Source organism: Salarias fasciatus, unplaced genomic scaffold (genome assembly GCF_902148845.1).
Source record: "Salarias fasciatus unplaced genomic scaffold, fSalaFa1.1, whole genome shotgun sequence".
NCBI classification, from domain to species: Eukaryota; Metazoa; Chordata; class Actinopteri; order Blenniiformes; family Blenniidae; genus Salarias; species Salarias fasciatus.
Genome location: NW_021941391.1, coordinates 166,928 through 183,091, shown reverse-complemented (window position 1 = coordinate 183,091; position 16,164 = coordinate 166,928). Strand labels below are relative to the sequence as shown.

Here is a 16,164-nt window from a genome sequence, read left to right as displayed (position 1 = left end):
GACTGGGGTTTATAGTAGGGTATGGCTTTGATAGGATTTTTTTTTTTTTTGAACTGGAGCGTGAGCCTGGGCTGACCCACACTCCGGTACGGTAGGTGGCGGTAATGCTCCTAAGTTGGTTGCCAACCGTCGTAAAACTCCAAAAAGAAGAAGAAGACGTAATACCGCCCCCTGCCTTTGGGCGGCAGCACGAGGCGCTCCCTGCAGTGTGACGTCATGTCCGCTGTTTGGTAACGCTCTGCAGCTGGTCCAGGACCAGCCTGTCCCGGGCCGGTCTGTGGCTGTGTCGGGGCCGCGGAGGGGAGGAGCTGACCGGGGACCAGCTGTCCCGCTGTCCCGCTGTCCTGTCGGTCTCCCGCTGTCTCCCGCGCCGCTTCCGTGAAGGTCCAGCATGTCTCTGAGCGGCTTGTTCCGCGGCTCGCGGCCGCTCCACGGGCCGCTGCTGCTCACACGGACATCCAGACCGCCGCCCCGGCTCCTCCGGAGGGGGGCTGGGACCGGGACCGGGACCGGGGAGCCCCCGTCCCCGCGGAGCCTGCACTGCGTCCCGGTAGGTCCGCGAGGAGAGACCGGAAGTGACCGTGAACACACTCCTGTCCTGGAAAACCTCGACTCGGACCGACGGAACTTTAGTCTTGACCCGTGTTTGTCTTCAGATCAGCGTTCAAAACGGATTTCTGGGTAGAAAGACCCGGTCCGCGTCCTTCACCCGACCCGGTCCTGCATAGCGGCGCTTTAAGAACCACAGACCGTCTGCAACAGCCGGTGTCGTGCCGAAAAGTGACTGCCTGCCGAAAAATGACTGCCCCCCTGAAAACACGCATCGACGTGTTTCTGTATTTCTCCACTGCTCGCATACGCTGTGCGGATGTTTCATAAAGTATTCTTTATGAATATTTGTAAGAGTAAATTTTTACAAATTACACACACAAACCATTATATCAGCAGACATCCCTCAGTTACAGGGCGCAGTCACTTTTCAGCAGCTTCTTGCATGAAAGTGACTGCCCCCTGTAACTCAGCGATGTGAGAGGCGCCACTGACCAAAATCACTGTACATGCACCTGCCTGATCTCCTCGGCTTTCAGTCCTGCAAATTCTGTAAATATCACCCTGGCCTCCCTTGAAGTGGTCAGTGTCACTCCTCACGTCACTCAGCTGCCGAAAAGTGACTGCGCCCTGTAACTGAGGGATGCCTGTTGATATAATGGTTTGTGTGTGTAATTTGTAAAAATTTACTCTTACAAATATTCATAAAGAATACTTTATGAAACATCCGCACAGCGTATGCGAGCAGTGCAGAAATACAGAAACACGTCGATGTGTGTTTTCAGGGGGGCAGTCACTTTTCGGCAGGCAGTCACTTTTCGGCACGACACCTGTCCGCACCGGAGGGGCCCAGAGTCCAAGTGTCCTGGAGACAAAGAGACAGAGAGACAAAGAGTCCTCGAGTCTGAGGTTTTCCTGCTCTCTGCTCTACAGCTGCTTCCTGTTGTTTGAAGGTTTTTCTTCTGAGATTACTGAAGTGTTTTTATTCTATTCTGTTCTATTCTATTCTTTTCCCGTCTTTTCCGGTCTGCGTTTGACTTCATTGGAAGCCTTCAGCCAATCAGAAGCCGTATAGGAAATGGACATCTAACAAGTAGAAAACTCTGGTTTGGTTGTTTTCATGATGAGCTGTTGGCTGTTGTCCTGCCATGACCACGACCTGCTGGCTGTCACCATGACGACCTCCTGGCTGTCACCATGAGAACCAGCTGATTGTCACCATGGCGACCTGCTGGCTGTCACCATGGCGACCTGCTGGCTGTCACCATGACGACCTGCTGGCTGTCACCATGACGACCTGCTGGCTGTCACCATGAGAACCAGCTGATTGTCACCATGGCGACCTTCTGGCTGTCACCGTGACAACTTGCTGGCTGTCACCATAACAACCTGCTGTCACCATGGTGACCTGCTGGCTGGGCGGGTTTACATGGGTTTAAGTTCTTCCTTAAAGGGGCTGTATCCTGCTTCTTTAGCTCGTCCAAACCCTGTTATTGGCGTTACCATGGTAACATTTTTTTTTTTGGCGCTAATGAAAAGTCATTTTGTGTGAAATCAAAGACTTTCTGGGGCTAATTCTGAAACCCAGAAGAGAAAACGCTCCGTTTCACTGAAAATCCCTCCTCTCTCCCGGTGGGCTTTGACTGACAGCTTCAACCAATCAGAGCTTCAAAACAAAGACATCATGCGTTAGCTTTTCTAAGGGCTAGCTTTAGCTCTTTAGCTCTAGCTTGTCTACACACAAAGACACATGAAAACGTATTTTCCCGTAAGAAACTCACCAAGTGCAGACCCTTCAGACCCTTCAGACTCTTGCTCTTGCTTTATTGTTGCTTTCAGACGATGGTTAAAGTTTATCTCTGTAATCGGAGATGTAAAAAGCGGCAACACTGATTGCTGAGGGCCTGCGGGGCGGTGGTGGTGGTGGTGGGGGGGGGTTCAACTTTTGTGGCGTACTTAAAGCTCGGGTCGGCAATCTTGGAAAACTAGCATGGAGCACGAATGTAGCATCTCCCAAGGCTCCGCCCAGCTCCCACCCCATTGGAGGAGCTCCCGTTGGGAGCGAACGCACTGGACAAGGAAGTGCCGCGTGCGCACGGGAGCGCCAGTCGCACGGAGTTTGTGATCGCCTCCAATGTTATGAACCTTTCTGACTGCTGCACACAACACGTATAGCAGTGCAGCGCGCCGCTCTGCTTCCTTCTATTTTTCACGCGAGCTGCGAGCGCTGCTAGCGCCTTGGCAACGCGCTCTGAACCAGGGCCAGTGCACGCCACTGAAATGTACGCGCAGGGGGCTGGTAGAACGGCGAAGGGATTTGATTGGTTCCTGAAGAGCGGTCCGCGCGATACGATTGGTCGGAGTTTTTACTGTCCTGTGGCCGCTACAGTGGTCAGATTTTTTCCCTACCTTTTTCCGTCCACACAATGTATTGACTTCTCCCAGGGGGCAGGGAGCGTTTCAATCAGTATGACTAAAATTGCTTTTGGACAACATCGTCTACCCGAGCTTTAAGTTTGAAGAGTTTCAGACGAGCGGTTTTCTACCTGAAGGGAGGGGCTGCTGTAGAGAGCAGCAGACTGAAAGAGATCACTCAGACATGCGTGGAAGAAGGCACATAACACTTTGGGGTTGGTTTTTAAAGGAATTCAACTTTGGGGCCTGCTAAAAACCTTAAACAGTGGATTTTGCATGATATAGGTCCTTTAACTCTGAGTCGAAGGTCATGAGCAGGTGAAGACCTGGTCCTGGTGAAGACCTGGTCCTGGACGGACCAGTTCTGATGGAGCTGGGCTGGTTCCTCTCATTCAGGTGGAATTAGGTGTAAACCTTCTGTTTGAGTCTGCTCAGGTTGTGGGTTCTATTCCCAGCGGCTGTGTGTTTGTGTGGATGATGGAGCTGTGAGCGTCCAGCTGTGTTCCAGAACCAGATGTTCTCCCCAGGCAGATGTTCCAGGTCCAGAGTTCGGGTTCTGCTCCGTCCAGTTTGTGATTACTGACAAAATAATCATCAATCATCTTAGACAAAACTCATCGGTGAATCACTTCCTGAAGCAGTTTGGTGACGGTGTTGATCCCAGCTGTTCCTCCTGAAACAGTGGATCCGTTCTGATTCCACTCCTCTTGGGTTCCATTGGTTCTATTGGTTCTGTTGGTTCTATTGGTTCTGTTGGTTCTATTGGTTCTATTGGTTCTATTGGTTCCACTAACAGACATGATGAAGGAAACGTCCGTGTTATGAGTTTAGTTCTGGTTTTAGACTGTAGTCAGTGTGAGTCTGTAGATCCTGAACCTCTCTGTTCAGGTGTGTGTTCAGGTGGTTGTTCAGGTGGTTATTCAGGTGTGTGTTCAGGTGTGTGTTCAGGTGGTTGTTCAGGTGGTTATTCAGGTGTGTGTTCAGGTGTGTGCTCAGGTGATTGTTCAGGTGTGTTCAGGTGTGTGTTCAGGTGGTTGTTCAGGTGGTTATTCAGGTGTGTGTTCAGGTGTGTGTTCAGGTGATTGTTCAGGTGTGTTCAGGTGGTTGTTCAGGTGTGTTCAGGTGGCTGTTCAGGTGTGTTCAGGTGTGTGTTCAGGTGATTGTTCAGGTGTGTTCAGGTGGTTGTTCAGGTGTGTGTTCAGGTGGTTGTTCAGGTGTGTGTTCAGGTGGTTGTTCAGGTGTGTTGAGGTGGTTGTTCAGGTGGTTGTTCAGGTGTGTTCAGGTGGTTGTTCAGGTGGTTGTTCAGGTGGTTGTTCAGGTGTGTGTTCAGGTGTGTGTTCAGGTGGTTGTTCAGGTGTGTTCAGGTGGTTGTTCAGGTGGTTGTTCAGGTGGTTGTTCAGGTGTGTTCAGGTGTGTTCAGGTGGTTGTTCAGGTGTGTTCAGGTGTGTTCAGGTGGTTGTTCAGGTGGTTGTTCAGGTGGTTGTTCAGGTGTGTTCAGGTGGTTGTTCAGGTGGTTGTTCAGGTGGTTGTTCAGGTGTGTTCAGGTGGTTGTTCAGGTGTGTTCAGGTGTGTTCAGGTGGTTGTTCAGGTGGTTGTTCAGGTGTGTTCAGGGAGGAGAGTCCGCCGGGTGCAAGGTCTTTGGCTGTGTTCGAAACCGCATACTTACGTACTACTCATACTAACTTATTGAGTATGCAGTGTGTTTACACTGGCAGTATGCGATTTTGAGTATGCGAGAAGTTCCCGGATGCATACTGCATTCGCCAGAAATGTTGAGTATACATCGTGTGTTCACTACTCATACTGAAATTGCCCAAGATGCAACGCGACGGACATTTGAATAAACTTTATTCAGTTCACATCTGAGAACTAGTCCATGCTGAAAGCGACCATGATGCACCGAAGACGGCGAGCCGATCTTTGTTGAAGAGCCGAAAAAACTCTCCGTCGGTAAAGCATCATAATTGGCATAATAAGTGGTCCGTTAACGGGGCACCGTTCCAAACGGCGATGTTAAGCGAGATATATTGCTGAAAGATTGCCTTCTTGTAAAAAGTAAAAGCACAGATTTATCACTGAGGTTGTTTTGCATGAGAAAGGGAAAGGGGGGGTTTATTTTGGTGAAAATAACCGGAAGTGCGTTGCTCACTGCGGCTGGCTTGAATTTCGCCGAATTCGTCCGAACAAAATCATAAACGGCTGATATTCGGACAAATAAACGACACACTCGGGCTCTAAACCACCACTTTGTCGCCTAATTTAAAAAAAAATCTCGATGAAGTTATACATTTGACGAGTTTAGAGCTAAAGTGAAATCAGCTTTAGCAGATCGATTTCTGCTCATGGAAGAAGTGCCAATGCATTGTGGGTTATTATGTAGTATGCTGTAGTGTAAACGCTTCGCACACTGTTTGATGGACTGAGTAAGCAGGATGCAGGATGGATAGTATGAGTATGTAAGGATGTAGTAGACAGTATGCGGTTTCGAACACAGCCTTTGTGTTTCTGTATCTTCTGCTTCCTGTTGCGGTGTGTTGTAGTCCTTCCTCCTGCCGTCCTGTGGTCGCTCGCCTGGTCTGTGAGGATTTATTTATCGGGAGCTTTGGAGGAAGTGGATTTAATCAGACGGATGACGGAGTATAGAAAGGCGGCTCTTAAAATCAAAGTTAAGAAAGAAGGAACCCTCGCCGTTCTGGGCTTTGTTTCCTCCTGGGAGACGTCGGAACGTCCCGGCCGCCTCCTGTCCAATCAGAACGCTGCGTCCCCAGAACCGCAGGGTTCTGCCCTTCGTTTCCATGGAAACACCAAGGAGAGTGGGTTCCTTCTGAGTTACTTCAGCGGGATGAAACTAGTTCTGAATTTGAAACAGCATGTGACCGGCTGCTGTTTCCGCGGCGACCGGCCGCTGTCGCCATGGCGACCGGCTGTACACATTTCCTCAGTGTCTGCGTTTTGCTCGTTGAGTCTTTTCTTCTCCTCCGGTCGAGCTGTGAGCTGAGCTGTGTCTGAGGGTTTCTGCAGACTGAGCTTCAGCTGATTCCAGTCGTCTGTCCTGCTGCTTCAGCAGAACCTGAGCGGAGAACTCGGCCACAGAACCTCCAGCAGGCTGGGCGGGTCCTGCTCCAGAACCTCCTGCAGAGCCTGGTCCTCCGCCGTGCCGCCTCCGCCGTCATCAGGAGAGAAGAGCAGGAAGTCAGGAGTGAGTACGTCCCCGTCCCCATCCCCGTCCCCGTCCCCGTCCCCGTCCCTGTCCCCGTCCCCGTCCCCGTCCCCGCGCTCGTCCTCGTCCCCGCCCTCGTCCCCGCCCTCATCCTCGTCCTCACCCTCGTCCTCTATGGAATGAAATCCCTGTCAAAATTCAAGAGCACTTCAAAGTGACCTGAGAGCAGCGTTTATCGATGTCATTCTGGGACTCCGTGGTGTTGTCTCTCAGAACTCGCTGCTCGCGCAGACTTCCTGCGCTCACACTCAAACTCCTCCTCTGGCTCTCAGGAACTCGTGCTCACGGATCTCTGCTCTGCTCTCGGATTTTTCGTGTATCAACGCTGTCAGCCAATAGGAAGCCGGCTCGCTCTGACCAATCAGATGATCCCTGTTTGTATACGGGTGCGTTACAGGCGGACACTCTTTCAACAGGTTTTATCCACTTCCTCCCTCCGGGGCTGGAGGAATAAATGTCATTTCTTTTATTTTTTTACCACTGTTGGAATAAAATATCATTCAATACGTACAGCAGCGTCCAAGCTTCTCATTACAATGGCTGTATTGTATAATAACAGCCCATCGAACGCTGCTCTGTGAGGCGTGCTGGTGGAGAAAACAATGTCACCATCCTGGAGGGACGAGGTGCCTTTAGTCAGTTTGAGTTTCTGTTAAATTGACATCATTTTCTCGCTTTTTCGTTTTTGGGCAAAAAAAGTATTCAACTCGTTTTCCCCTCCTGACTGACAAAACAGATTTTCCACTCATTATTTCCTGTTTGACAGGGGGGCGGGACTCTTCACACAGCGGCAGATGTCTGCCTGCTGCTCAGCCTCCTGTCAGGACTGTAAAGAACTCATAAAAGTTGTATTAGTGTTACACGAAGAAGCTCACTCTGTGCTTTGCTGCTCTTTGGTTGTAATCGTCAGACGCTAAACTGCATTTTTTCGACTCCCGACTGAATGAAAGTAGTTAAAAAAAATGACCAGCAGGGGTCGCCCTGTGCTGCTCTCCTCATCACTCCGAATTTACACATTTAATGTCTGAAATAATCAACAGATTCGTTGATGTGCTGAAAAATGAAAACATCTCATGCAGTTATTTCTGATTGATCCAGCCTCGCTGGACTGGAGCCTCTTCATCTGGGATCAGAGGAGAAACACAGTGGAGTTATCCAGATTATTGTTATATTATTTTCATGTTTTTACCATGTAAGTATCATAAAACCAGGACACATGCAGGCTCCAGTACACATGTCAGACGGTACTTCTGACAGAGACGCATTATAATTTATTTCCACACATGACATGAACACTGAAACTGGAGCCATTACAGTCAGAATGGTCTCATCATTGTTGTCATACAGTGTACAATGAGATTGTAGAGAAGGAGTTGAACTCCTTTTGCAGTCAACTAATACGCCAGTGAGTGAGAGAAAACAGAGAATTTATTGATTTATGGAATGTTTACGTGATTAAAAACATGCAAACAATAAATAAGCCCATGTTGTACAACACTGTATAACAGCAGTGAGGCTGGATCAGTTACAAATAACCACAGGAGATGTTTTCATTTTTCAGGATATCAACAAATCTGTTGATTATTTCAGACATTAAATGTGTAAATTCGGAGTGATGAGGAGAGCAGCACAGGGCGACCCCTGCTGGTCATTTTTTTAACTACTTTCATTCAGTCGGGAGTCGAAAAAATGCAGTTTAGCGTCTGACGATTAGAACCAAAGAGCAGCAAAGCACAGAGTGAGCTTCTTCGTGTAACACTAATACAACTTTTATGAGTTCTTTACAGTCCTGACAGGAGGCGGAGCAGCAGGCAGACATCTGCCGCTGTGTGAAGAGCCCCGCCCCCTGTCAAACAGGAAATAATGAGTGGAAAATCTGTTTTGTCAGTCAGGAGGGGAAAACGAGTTGAATTCTTTATTTGCCCAAAAACGAAAAAGCAAGAAAATGGCTCGTTTATTGGAATCTGATGATGTCAATTTAACAGAAAATCAAACTGACTAAAGGCACCTCGTCCCTCCAGGATGGTGACATTGTTTTCTCCAACAGCACGCCTCACAGAGCAGCGTCCGATGGGCTGTTATTATACAATACAGCCATTGTAACGAGAAGCTTGGACGCTGCTGTACGTATTGAATGATATTTTATTCCAACAGTGGTAAAAAAAATAAAAGAAATGACATTTATTCCTCCAGCCCCGGAGGGAGGAAGTGGATAAAACCTGTTGAAAGAGTGTCCGCCTGTAACGCACCCGTATACAAACAGGGATCATCTGATTGGTCAGAGCGAGCCGGCTTCCTATTGGCTGACAGCGTTGATACACGAAAAATCCGAGAGCAGAGCAGAGATCCGTGAGCACGAGTTCCTGAGAGCCGGAGGAGGAGTTTGAGTGTGAGCGCAGGAAGTCTGCGCGAGCAGCGAGTTCTGAGAGACAACACCACGGAGTCCCAGAATGACATCGATAAACGCTGCTCTCAGGTCACTTTGAAGTGCTCTTGAATTTTGACAGGGATTTCATTCCATAGTCCTCGTCCTCCTCCTCGTCCTCCTCCCCGTCCTCACCCTCGTCCCCGCCCTCGTCCTCATCCTCGTACCCGTCCTCGTCCTTGTCCTCGTCCCCACCCTTGTCCTCACCCTCGTCTTCGTCTTTGTCCTCATCCTCATCCTCGTCCTCGTCCTCGTCTCTCGTCTCTCGGCGGCGTTTCTCCTGTTTTCTGGTGAGAAGAGGAAGTTTTGGTCTGGAGGTCCGGTCAGTCTTCTGGGGACCGGCTGGAACGTCCCGTCTGGCTCTGGGGGACCTGAACAGATTAGGTTCTGTCAGATGAAGTTAATCTGATCATCTAAGACTGAGGTGTCCAACAGAAGGCCCGTGGGCCAGAACCGACCCTCAGGCGGCTCCAATCCGGTCAGACCGCCGAACAAACGGTGAAGATAACGAGTAGCAAAACAACGCGGAGACAGCGCTAACAGCGCTAAGGCTAGCACGACAGCTAGCTACCCGGCTAATGTGCAGCTAGCCTCAGAGCCACGCGGTGCAAACTCCCACAATGCAACAGTGAGGGCAGATTTTACAGCTCCTTGATGTTGAGCTGGTTTTCAGTCAGAAGGATTCATTCTGTTGGCTCATCGCCACGGCAACGACCCAGGGAGCTCTCCAGAGGAAGGGTCAGGGTCCAGGTCAGGGTCCAGGTCAGGGGTCAGGGTCCAGGTCAGGGTCCAGGTCAGGGTCGGGGTCCAGGTCAGGGTCCAGGTCAGGGTCCAGGTCAGGGTCCAGGTCAGGGGTCAGGGTCCAGGTCAGGGTCCAGGTCAGGGTCCAGGTCGGGGTCCAGGTCAGGGTCCAGGTCAGGGTCCAGGTCAGGGTCCAGGTCAGGGGTCAGGGTCCAGGTCAGGGTCCAGGTCAGGGTCCAGGTCAGGGGTCAGGGTCCAGGTCAGGGTCCAGGTCAGGGTCCAGGTCAGGGTCCAGGTCGGGGTCCAGGTCAGGGTCCAGGTCAGGGTCCAGGTCAGGGTCCAGGTCGGAGTCCAGGTCAGGGTCCAGGTCAGGGTCCAGGTCAGGGTCCAGGTCAGGGTCCAGATCAGGGTCCAGGTCAGGGGTCAGGGTCCAGGTCAGGGTCCAGGTCAGGGTCCAGGTCAGGGTCCAGGTCGGAGTCCAGGTCAGGGTCCAGGTCAGGGTCCAGGTCAGGGTCCAGGTCGGGGTCCAGGTCGGAGTCCAGGTCAGGGTCCAGGTCAGGGGTCAGGGTCCAGGTCAGGGTCCAGGTCAGGGTCCAGGTCAGGGGTCAGGGTCCAGGTCAGGGTCCAGGTCAGGGGTCAGGTCGGGGTCCAGGTCAGGGTCCAGGTCGGGGTCCAGGTCGGGGTCCAGGTCGGGGTCCAGGTCGGGGTCCAGGTCAGGGGTCAGGTCAGGGGTCAGGTCGGGGTCCAGGTCAGGGGTCAGGGTCCAGGTCAGGGGTCAGGTCGGGGTCCAGGTCGGGGTCCAGGTCGGGGTCCAGGTCAGGGTCCAGGTCAGGGTCCAGGTCGGGGTCCAGGTCGGGGTCCAGGTCAGGGTCCAGGTCGGGGTCCAGGTCAGGGGTCAGGGTCCAGGTCAGGGGTCAGGTCGGGGTCCAGGTAGGGGTCCAGGTCAGGGTCCAGGTCAGGGGTCAGGTCGGGGTCCAGGTCAGGGTCCAGGTCAGGGTCCAGGTCGGGGTCCAGGTCGGGGTCCAGGTCGGGGTCCAGGTCGGGGTCCAGGTCAGGTCCAGGTCAGGGTCCAGGTCGGGGTCAGGGTCCAGGTCAGGGTCCAGGTCGGAGTCCAGGTCAGGGTCAGGTCAGGGGTCAGGGTCCAGGTCAGGGTCCAGATCAGGGTCCAGATCAGGGTCCAGGTCAGGGTCCAGGTCAGGGTCCAGGTCGGAGTCCAGGTCGGAGTCCAGGTCAGGGTCCAGGTCAGGGTCCAGGTCAGGGTCCAGGTCGGGTCCAGGTCGGAGTCCAGGTCAGGGGTCAGGGTCCAGGTCAGGGTCCAGGTCAGGGGTCAGGGTCCAGGTCAGGGTCCAGGTCAGGGGTCAGGGTCCAGGTCAGGGTCCAGGTCAGGGGTCAGGGTCCAGGTCAGGGTCCAGGTCAGGGGTCAGGTCGGGGTCCAGATCAGGGTCCAGGTCAGGGGTCAGGTCGGGGTCCAGGTCAGGGTCCAGGTCGGGGTCCAGGTCGGGGTCCAGGTCAGGGGTCAGGTCAGGGGTCAGGTCGGGGTCCAGGTCAGGGTCAGGGTCCAGGTCAGGGGTCAGGTCGGGGTCCAGGTCGGGGTCCAGGTCGGGGTCCAGGTCAGGGTCCAGGTCAGGGTCCAGGTAGGGGTCCAGGTCAGGGTCCAGGTCAGGGGTCAGGTCGGGGTCCAGGTCAGGGTCCAGGTCAGGGTCCAGGTCAGGGTCCAGGTCGGGGTCCAGGTCGGGGTCCAGGTCGGGGTCCAGGTCAGGTCCAGGTCAGGGTCCAGGTCGGGGTCAGGGTCCAGGTCGGGGTCCAGGTCGGGGTCCAGGTCAGGTCCAGGTCAGGGTCCAGGTCGGGGTCAGGGTCCAGGTCAGGGTCCAGGTCGGGGTCAGGGTCCAGGTCAGGGGTCAGGTCGGGGTCCAGGTCAGGGTCCAGGTCAGGGTCCAGGTCAGGGTCCAGGTCGGGGTCCAGGTCGGGGTCCAGGTCAGGTCCAGGTCAGGGTCCAGGTCGGGGTCAGGGTCCAGGTCGGGGTCCAGGTCGGGGTCCAGGTCGGGGTCCAGGTCGGGGTCCAGGTCGGGTCCAGGTCAGGGTCCAGATCGGGGTCAGGGTCCAGGTCAGGGTCCAGGTCGGGGTCAGGGTCCAGGTCAGGGTCCAGGTCAGGGTCCAGGTCAGGGTCCAGGTCAGGGTCCAGGTCGGGGTCAGGGTCCAGGTCAGGGTCCAGGTCAGGGTCCAGGTCAGGGTCTAGGTCGGGGTCCAGGTCAGGGGGGCTCCAGGACAGGCTGTGTTCAGTCGTTCGGGTTGTCGCGGCGTTCAGCTTGTTGTCCGGTGTCTGGAATCAGGACTGGACTGTTTCCAGAGAGGGGCTTTCTGAAGGGGCGGGGCTTCACCTGGATCACTTCCTGTTTGCAGCCCGTGACCTGGAAGTCTTTAGCCGTGACCTTCGGCATCGGAGGAGCCCTGCTGGCAGGAATGAAGTACTTCAAGAAGGAGAAGGAGGAGCGTGAGTGTCCCGCCGTGTGAGGCCACGACCCCTGACCCCTGACCCCCCCGACTCCCAGACCACCGACCCCCAGACTCCCGGACCCCCTGACCCCCACCTTACCCCCACCTTACCCCCACCTTACCCCCACCTTACCCCCACCTTACCTCGGGTTCTCACCGGCTGCGGCCCGTCTCCGGTCCGTTGCGCCGCGGCTCGGCCTGGCGGTGCCTCTGCAGGAGGTCGCCAGATCTGTCGCCGTCCCCCGAGGACAATATGAAACCCTGGAACTCAACAGAAAGCAGCCAAACTGCCGTCTGGGTTGAAAATGCACATTAAAACCGTAAAAACATATTTTTAGAATAAGAACTCGTCATAAACACGTCATCATTTCATCAAGCTGTCCGACGTGTGAAGAAAGAAGCTGGTTTGGCAGAAACTCGCCCGACCGAGCCGTCGCTCTTCTGAAGCTGTGATGACCGCGTCGCCGTTTGTTCTGTTTTCCACCAGAAGAAGTAAAAAAATACAACATTAAGGCAAAAACCCGACACAGGTTTTATTTTGAAGTCACTTATTTTGGAACTTGTACCGCGCTTCCTTCCGGCGCCGACCTGCTTCTGTCTGGATTGACGCTTCGTGCCCAGAAACAGGATCCTTGCGGAAAGAGACCGGAGCTCCACAAGGGCTCTGCAGCCGGACCGGAGCCGGACCGCGGCCGGTGTCAACCCGGCCCCCCGACCCCCCGACCCCCCGACCCCCCGACCCGCTCACCCGCTCACGAGCCCCTCTGCTCGGCCCGCAGTGATGGAGAAGGAGCGCAGCAGGTCCCTGGGCCGGCCGGCACTGGGGGGGCCGTTCCAGCTCCTGGACCACCACGGCCGGCCGGCCGGCAGCCGGGACTTCCTGGGCCGCTGGCTGCTGCTGTACTTCGGCTTCACCCACTGCCCCGACATCTGCCCCGACGAGCTGGAGAAGATGGTGGAGGTGGTGGAGGAGATCGGTACGGCACCACACCCCCCGCCCAGCCCCCACCCCGCCGGCCACCCCCGCCACACCCGCCACACCCGCCACCCGCCCCGCCCAGTAAGGAATTCAGCATCCTCTGACACATTGTGTGTGTGTGTGTGTGTGTGTGTGTGTGTGTGTGTGTGTGTGTGTGTGTGTCCAGACAGGATAGAGTCCCTCCCAGACCTGACTCCGATCCTCATCACCATCGACCCGGAGCGGGACACACCGGACGCCATGGCAGCGTATGTCAAAGGTACGCAGGGACTGGACCGCCAGCGTACGGGGCCCCGGCGGTCCGGTGCCGGGACCCCGGCTGTCCACATGGGACTCTGGCAGTCCCTGCGAGACTCTAGAAGTCCATACGGGGCCCCGGCGGTCCGTACGGGACACTGGCGGTCTGTACAGGACTCTGGCGGTCTGTACGGGGCCCCGGCGGTCCCTATAGGTCTCTGGCGGTCCCTAGAGGACTCCGGCGGTCCTGACGTCCGGCCCATCTTGCAGAGTTCTCCCCGAAGCTGATCGGCCTGACGGGACGGCGGAGCAGGTGGAGCAGGTGTCCAGAGCCTACAGGGTCTACTACAGCCAAGGGCCCAGAGACGAGGACAACGACTACATCGTGAGTCTCCGCCCCCTCCGCCCCGATTGGCCAGAGCCGTCCTGACCCCGTCCTGACCCGTGCCCCCCTGCAGGTGGACCACACCATCATCATGTACCTGGTGGGGCCGGACGGCGAGTTCCTGGAGTACTTCGGACAGAACAAGCGCAGCGTGGAGATCGTCAGCTCCGTCGCCGCCCACATGAGGAAGTACCGGAAGAGCAGGGCGGCGGCCTGACCCCCCCGCCTCCCCCCGTTCTGTTTGTTTGCGGCGTGCTGCCTCAGGTCCTTTTCCTGTCAGGTGTTGATCAGCTCCTGAATCCACGGACTCGATTCCCGCCATGTTTCTGCTGGAGCGAACCGTAACCTGAGCTCCCGGAGCGACTCTGAACTTTGAACTGCAGGACTGGAGTGACGTGACCCTGAGTGCAGAGAAGAGCTGCTGCCGGGGGGGGCGGGGGGGTCTTCTGGATTTACAATTCCAGATTCATCTCCGTCTGGGGGAATACCGTTTGTGTGGTTGCTTCACTTGTGTGGTTTGCTGCCGTGTGGCTGATTTATGAAATGAGAAGAAAAAAATGTAAAACTGCTGATTTCATGATTAAAAAACAGAAACTTCCTGCATGACGTCTTTTCAGACTGAAGCCTCGGCCTCCGTCCAGCTGCTGCCGCTCTGCCCAGAGCCGACTGCTGCACAGTATGGCCCCCGGGCGGCGCCCTGCGGCCTCCAGGCAGCGCCCTGCGGCCCCCTGGGCAGCGGCCTCCAGGCAGCGCCCTGCGGCCTCCAGGCGGCGCTCTGGCCTGCGGCCTCCAGGCAGCGCCCTGCGGCCTCCAGGCAGCGCCCTGCGGCCCCCTGGGCAGCGGCCTCCAGGCGGCGCTCTGGCCTGCGGCCTCCAGGCGGCGCCCTGCAGCCCCTGGGCAGCGGCCTCCAGGCAGCGCCCTGCGGCCCCCTGGGCAGCGGCCTCCAGGCGGCGCTCTGGCCTGCGGCCTCCAGGCGGCGCCCTGCGGCCCCCTGGGCAGCAGCCTCCAGGCAGCGCCCTGCGTCCTCCAGGCGGCGCCCTGCGGCCTCCAGGCAGCGCTCTGGCCTGCGGCCTCCAGGCGGTGCCCTGCGGCCTCCAGGCGGCCTCCAGGCGGCGCTCTGTCCTGCGGCCCAGAACCGATGTCTGTATTAACGTCTTTTTCCCGCCGCCTGCCGAGGCTTCTGTACAGCAGTGGCGGAGCTCTGCAGCTAGCGTGCTAACTGTAGCCGCCATGTAACGCTAATCCCAAAGAGAAGGAAGGCCGCTGATCGGAGGCGGCTCCAGCCGGGCGGCCTTCGTCTTTCTGCAGCTCCAGGAATGTTTCCAGGATATCAGGTTCAAACTCGACAGCACAGCGAGCGCCGCGTCCTGATTGGCTGGAGGAGAGTTTCTGCCCTGGAGACGCCGCCAACGCTTTTCTGTGACCAAGACCGAGGACGCCGCTTTGCTGAGACTAGAGGTCGACCGATTCATCGGTTTGGCCGATTAATCGGCTGATAGGACGTTTTACAAACTATCGGAATTAACGGCAGATGGTCCTGATAGTGGTCGATTGCTGTTTTTTTATTTTTCCAGCAGCGTGAACGGCTCCTTCCCTCACCTGCTGCTCTCTGATCACGGGGGGAGGGCAGAGAGAGAGAGAGATGGAGCGAGCAGCACAGCGGCAGCAGAGAGAGAAGGACGTGGAGACACGATTAGCATTAGCATTAGTGTATTAAAACCTTCACAAATTGAAAGTCAACATCTTAACCTCCTTTGTGGAGGAAATAAGTTCCACCTGTTCAACAAACATAACGTGCATCATGTTAGCATAACAGCCACATTTCCACAGACACAACCACACTGCTTGTTAAGCTAACAGCTAGCAGCTCATTGAAAACGCGCTGAAAGAAAGCGTCTCTGTGGAGTCAGTCCATCTTAGTTTACCATGAACCTTAAAATTTGGCAATTTTAGCCGCTGTTTGACACAAACCAGCAATTGGAAACCAATTGCTATTGGAAACTTTACTGTTCCTGCAGGGGGTTAGACAGGCTGTATTTGAAAATGAATTCCGAATTTATTCTTTCAAAAAAGATAGCCTAATTAAAAAAACTAACCATTCTTTAGTAGTGATAAAGAACACAACTGTTTAGAGGATATAAGATATAAGTTAAGGTTAGAGGTTACAGCTTATGGGAGGATGAGAAAATCACAGTTCAGATCCCTTCACTCTAGATGCCGTGTTTAACTGGTCTTATTTTTTATGGCGTACAGTATCATCACACAAAATGTGACGTCCCCCCCCCCCATATTAAACTGTAACAAAATTATCCATGTCAATTTTAATAGATACTGAATACACATAAGTTTCAATTAAATATGGTATTAAATATAATATAAAAATATAATATTAAATATAGAGTGTTAAATTCCGAAAGTGTTGAATTTTTTCCGGGGGGGCTGGACTATCGGCAAATTAATCGGTTGTCGGCTTTTTCCTGCTCCAAACTATCGTTATTATATCGGCCTTTAAAAATCCACTATCGGTCGACCTCCAGCTGAGACCCAGAGACCCCCCCAGTTAAAGTCTCCACCTTGTTTCTCAGAGGAGGCAGAGCTTCAGTCCTTCCTCTGATTGGTGCAGTCTGCCTCCCAGCAGATCCCTGATCCCTCCCGGAAGATCATTGATCCCTGATCCCTCCCGGCAGATCATTGATCCCTCCAGCAGATCACTGGATCCT

At 54.7% G+C, this 16,164-nt stretch overlaps 1 protein-coding gene across 1 annotated transcript; it reads left to right on the top strand.

Annotated features, from left to right (window-relative positions):
- Window positions 1-212: 212 nt before the first annotated feature.
- sco1 (synthesis of cytochrome C oxidase 1) lies at window positions 213-14,040 on the top strand. Its single transcript, XM_030087625.1, is given in 8 exon segments — window positions 213-550; window positions 6,029-6,163; window positions 11,751-11,841; window positions 12,623-12,820; window positions 12,989-13,081; window positions 13,330-13,353; window positions 13,356-13,444; window positions 13,518-14,040. Coding segments are annotated over 8 exon segments (933 nt in total). The 5' UTR covers window positions 213-391; the 3' UTR covers window positions 13,662-14,040.
- The last annotated feature ends 2,124 nt before the right edge of the window (window positions 14,041-16,164 follow it).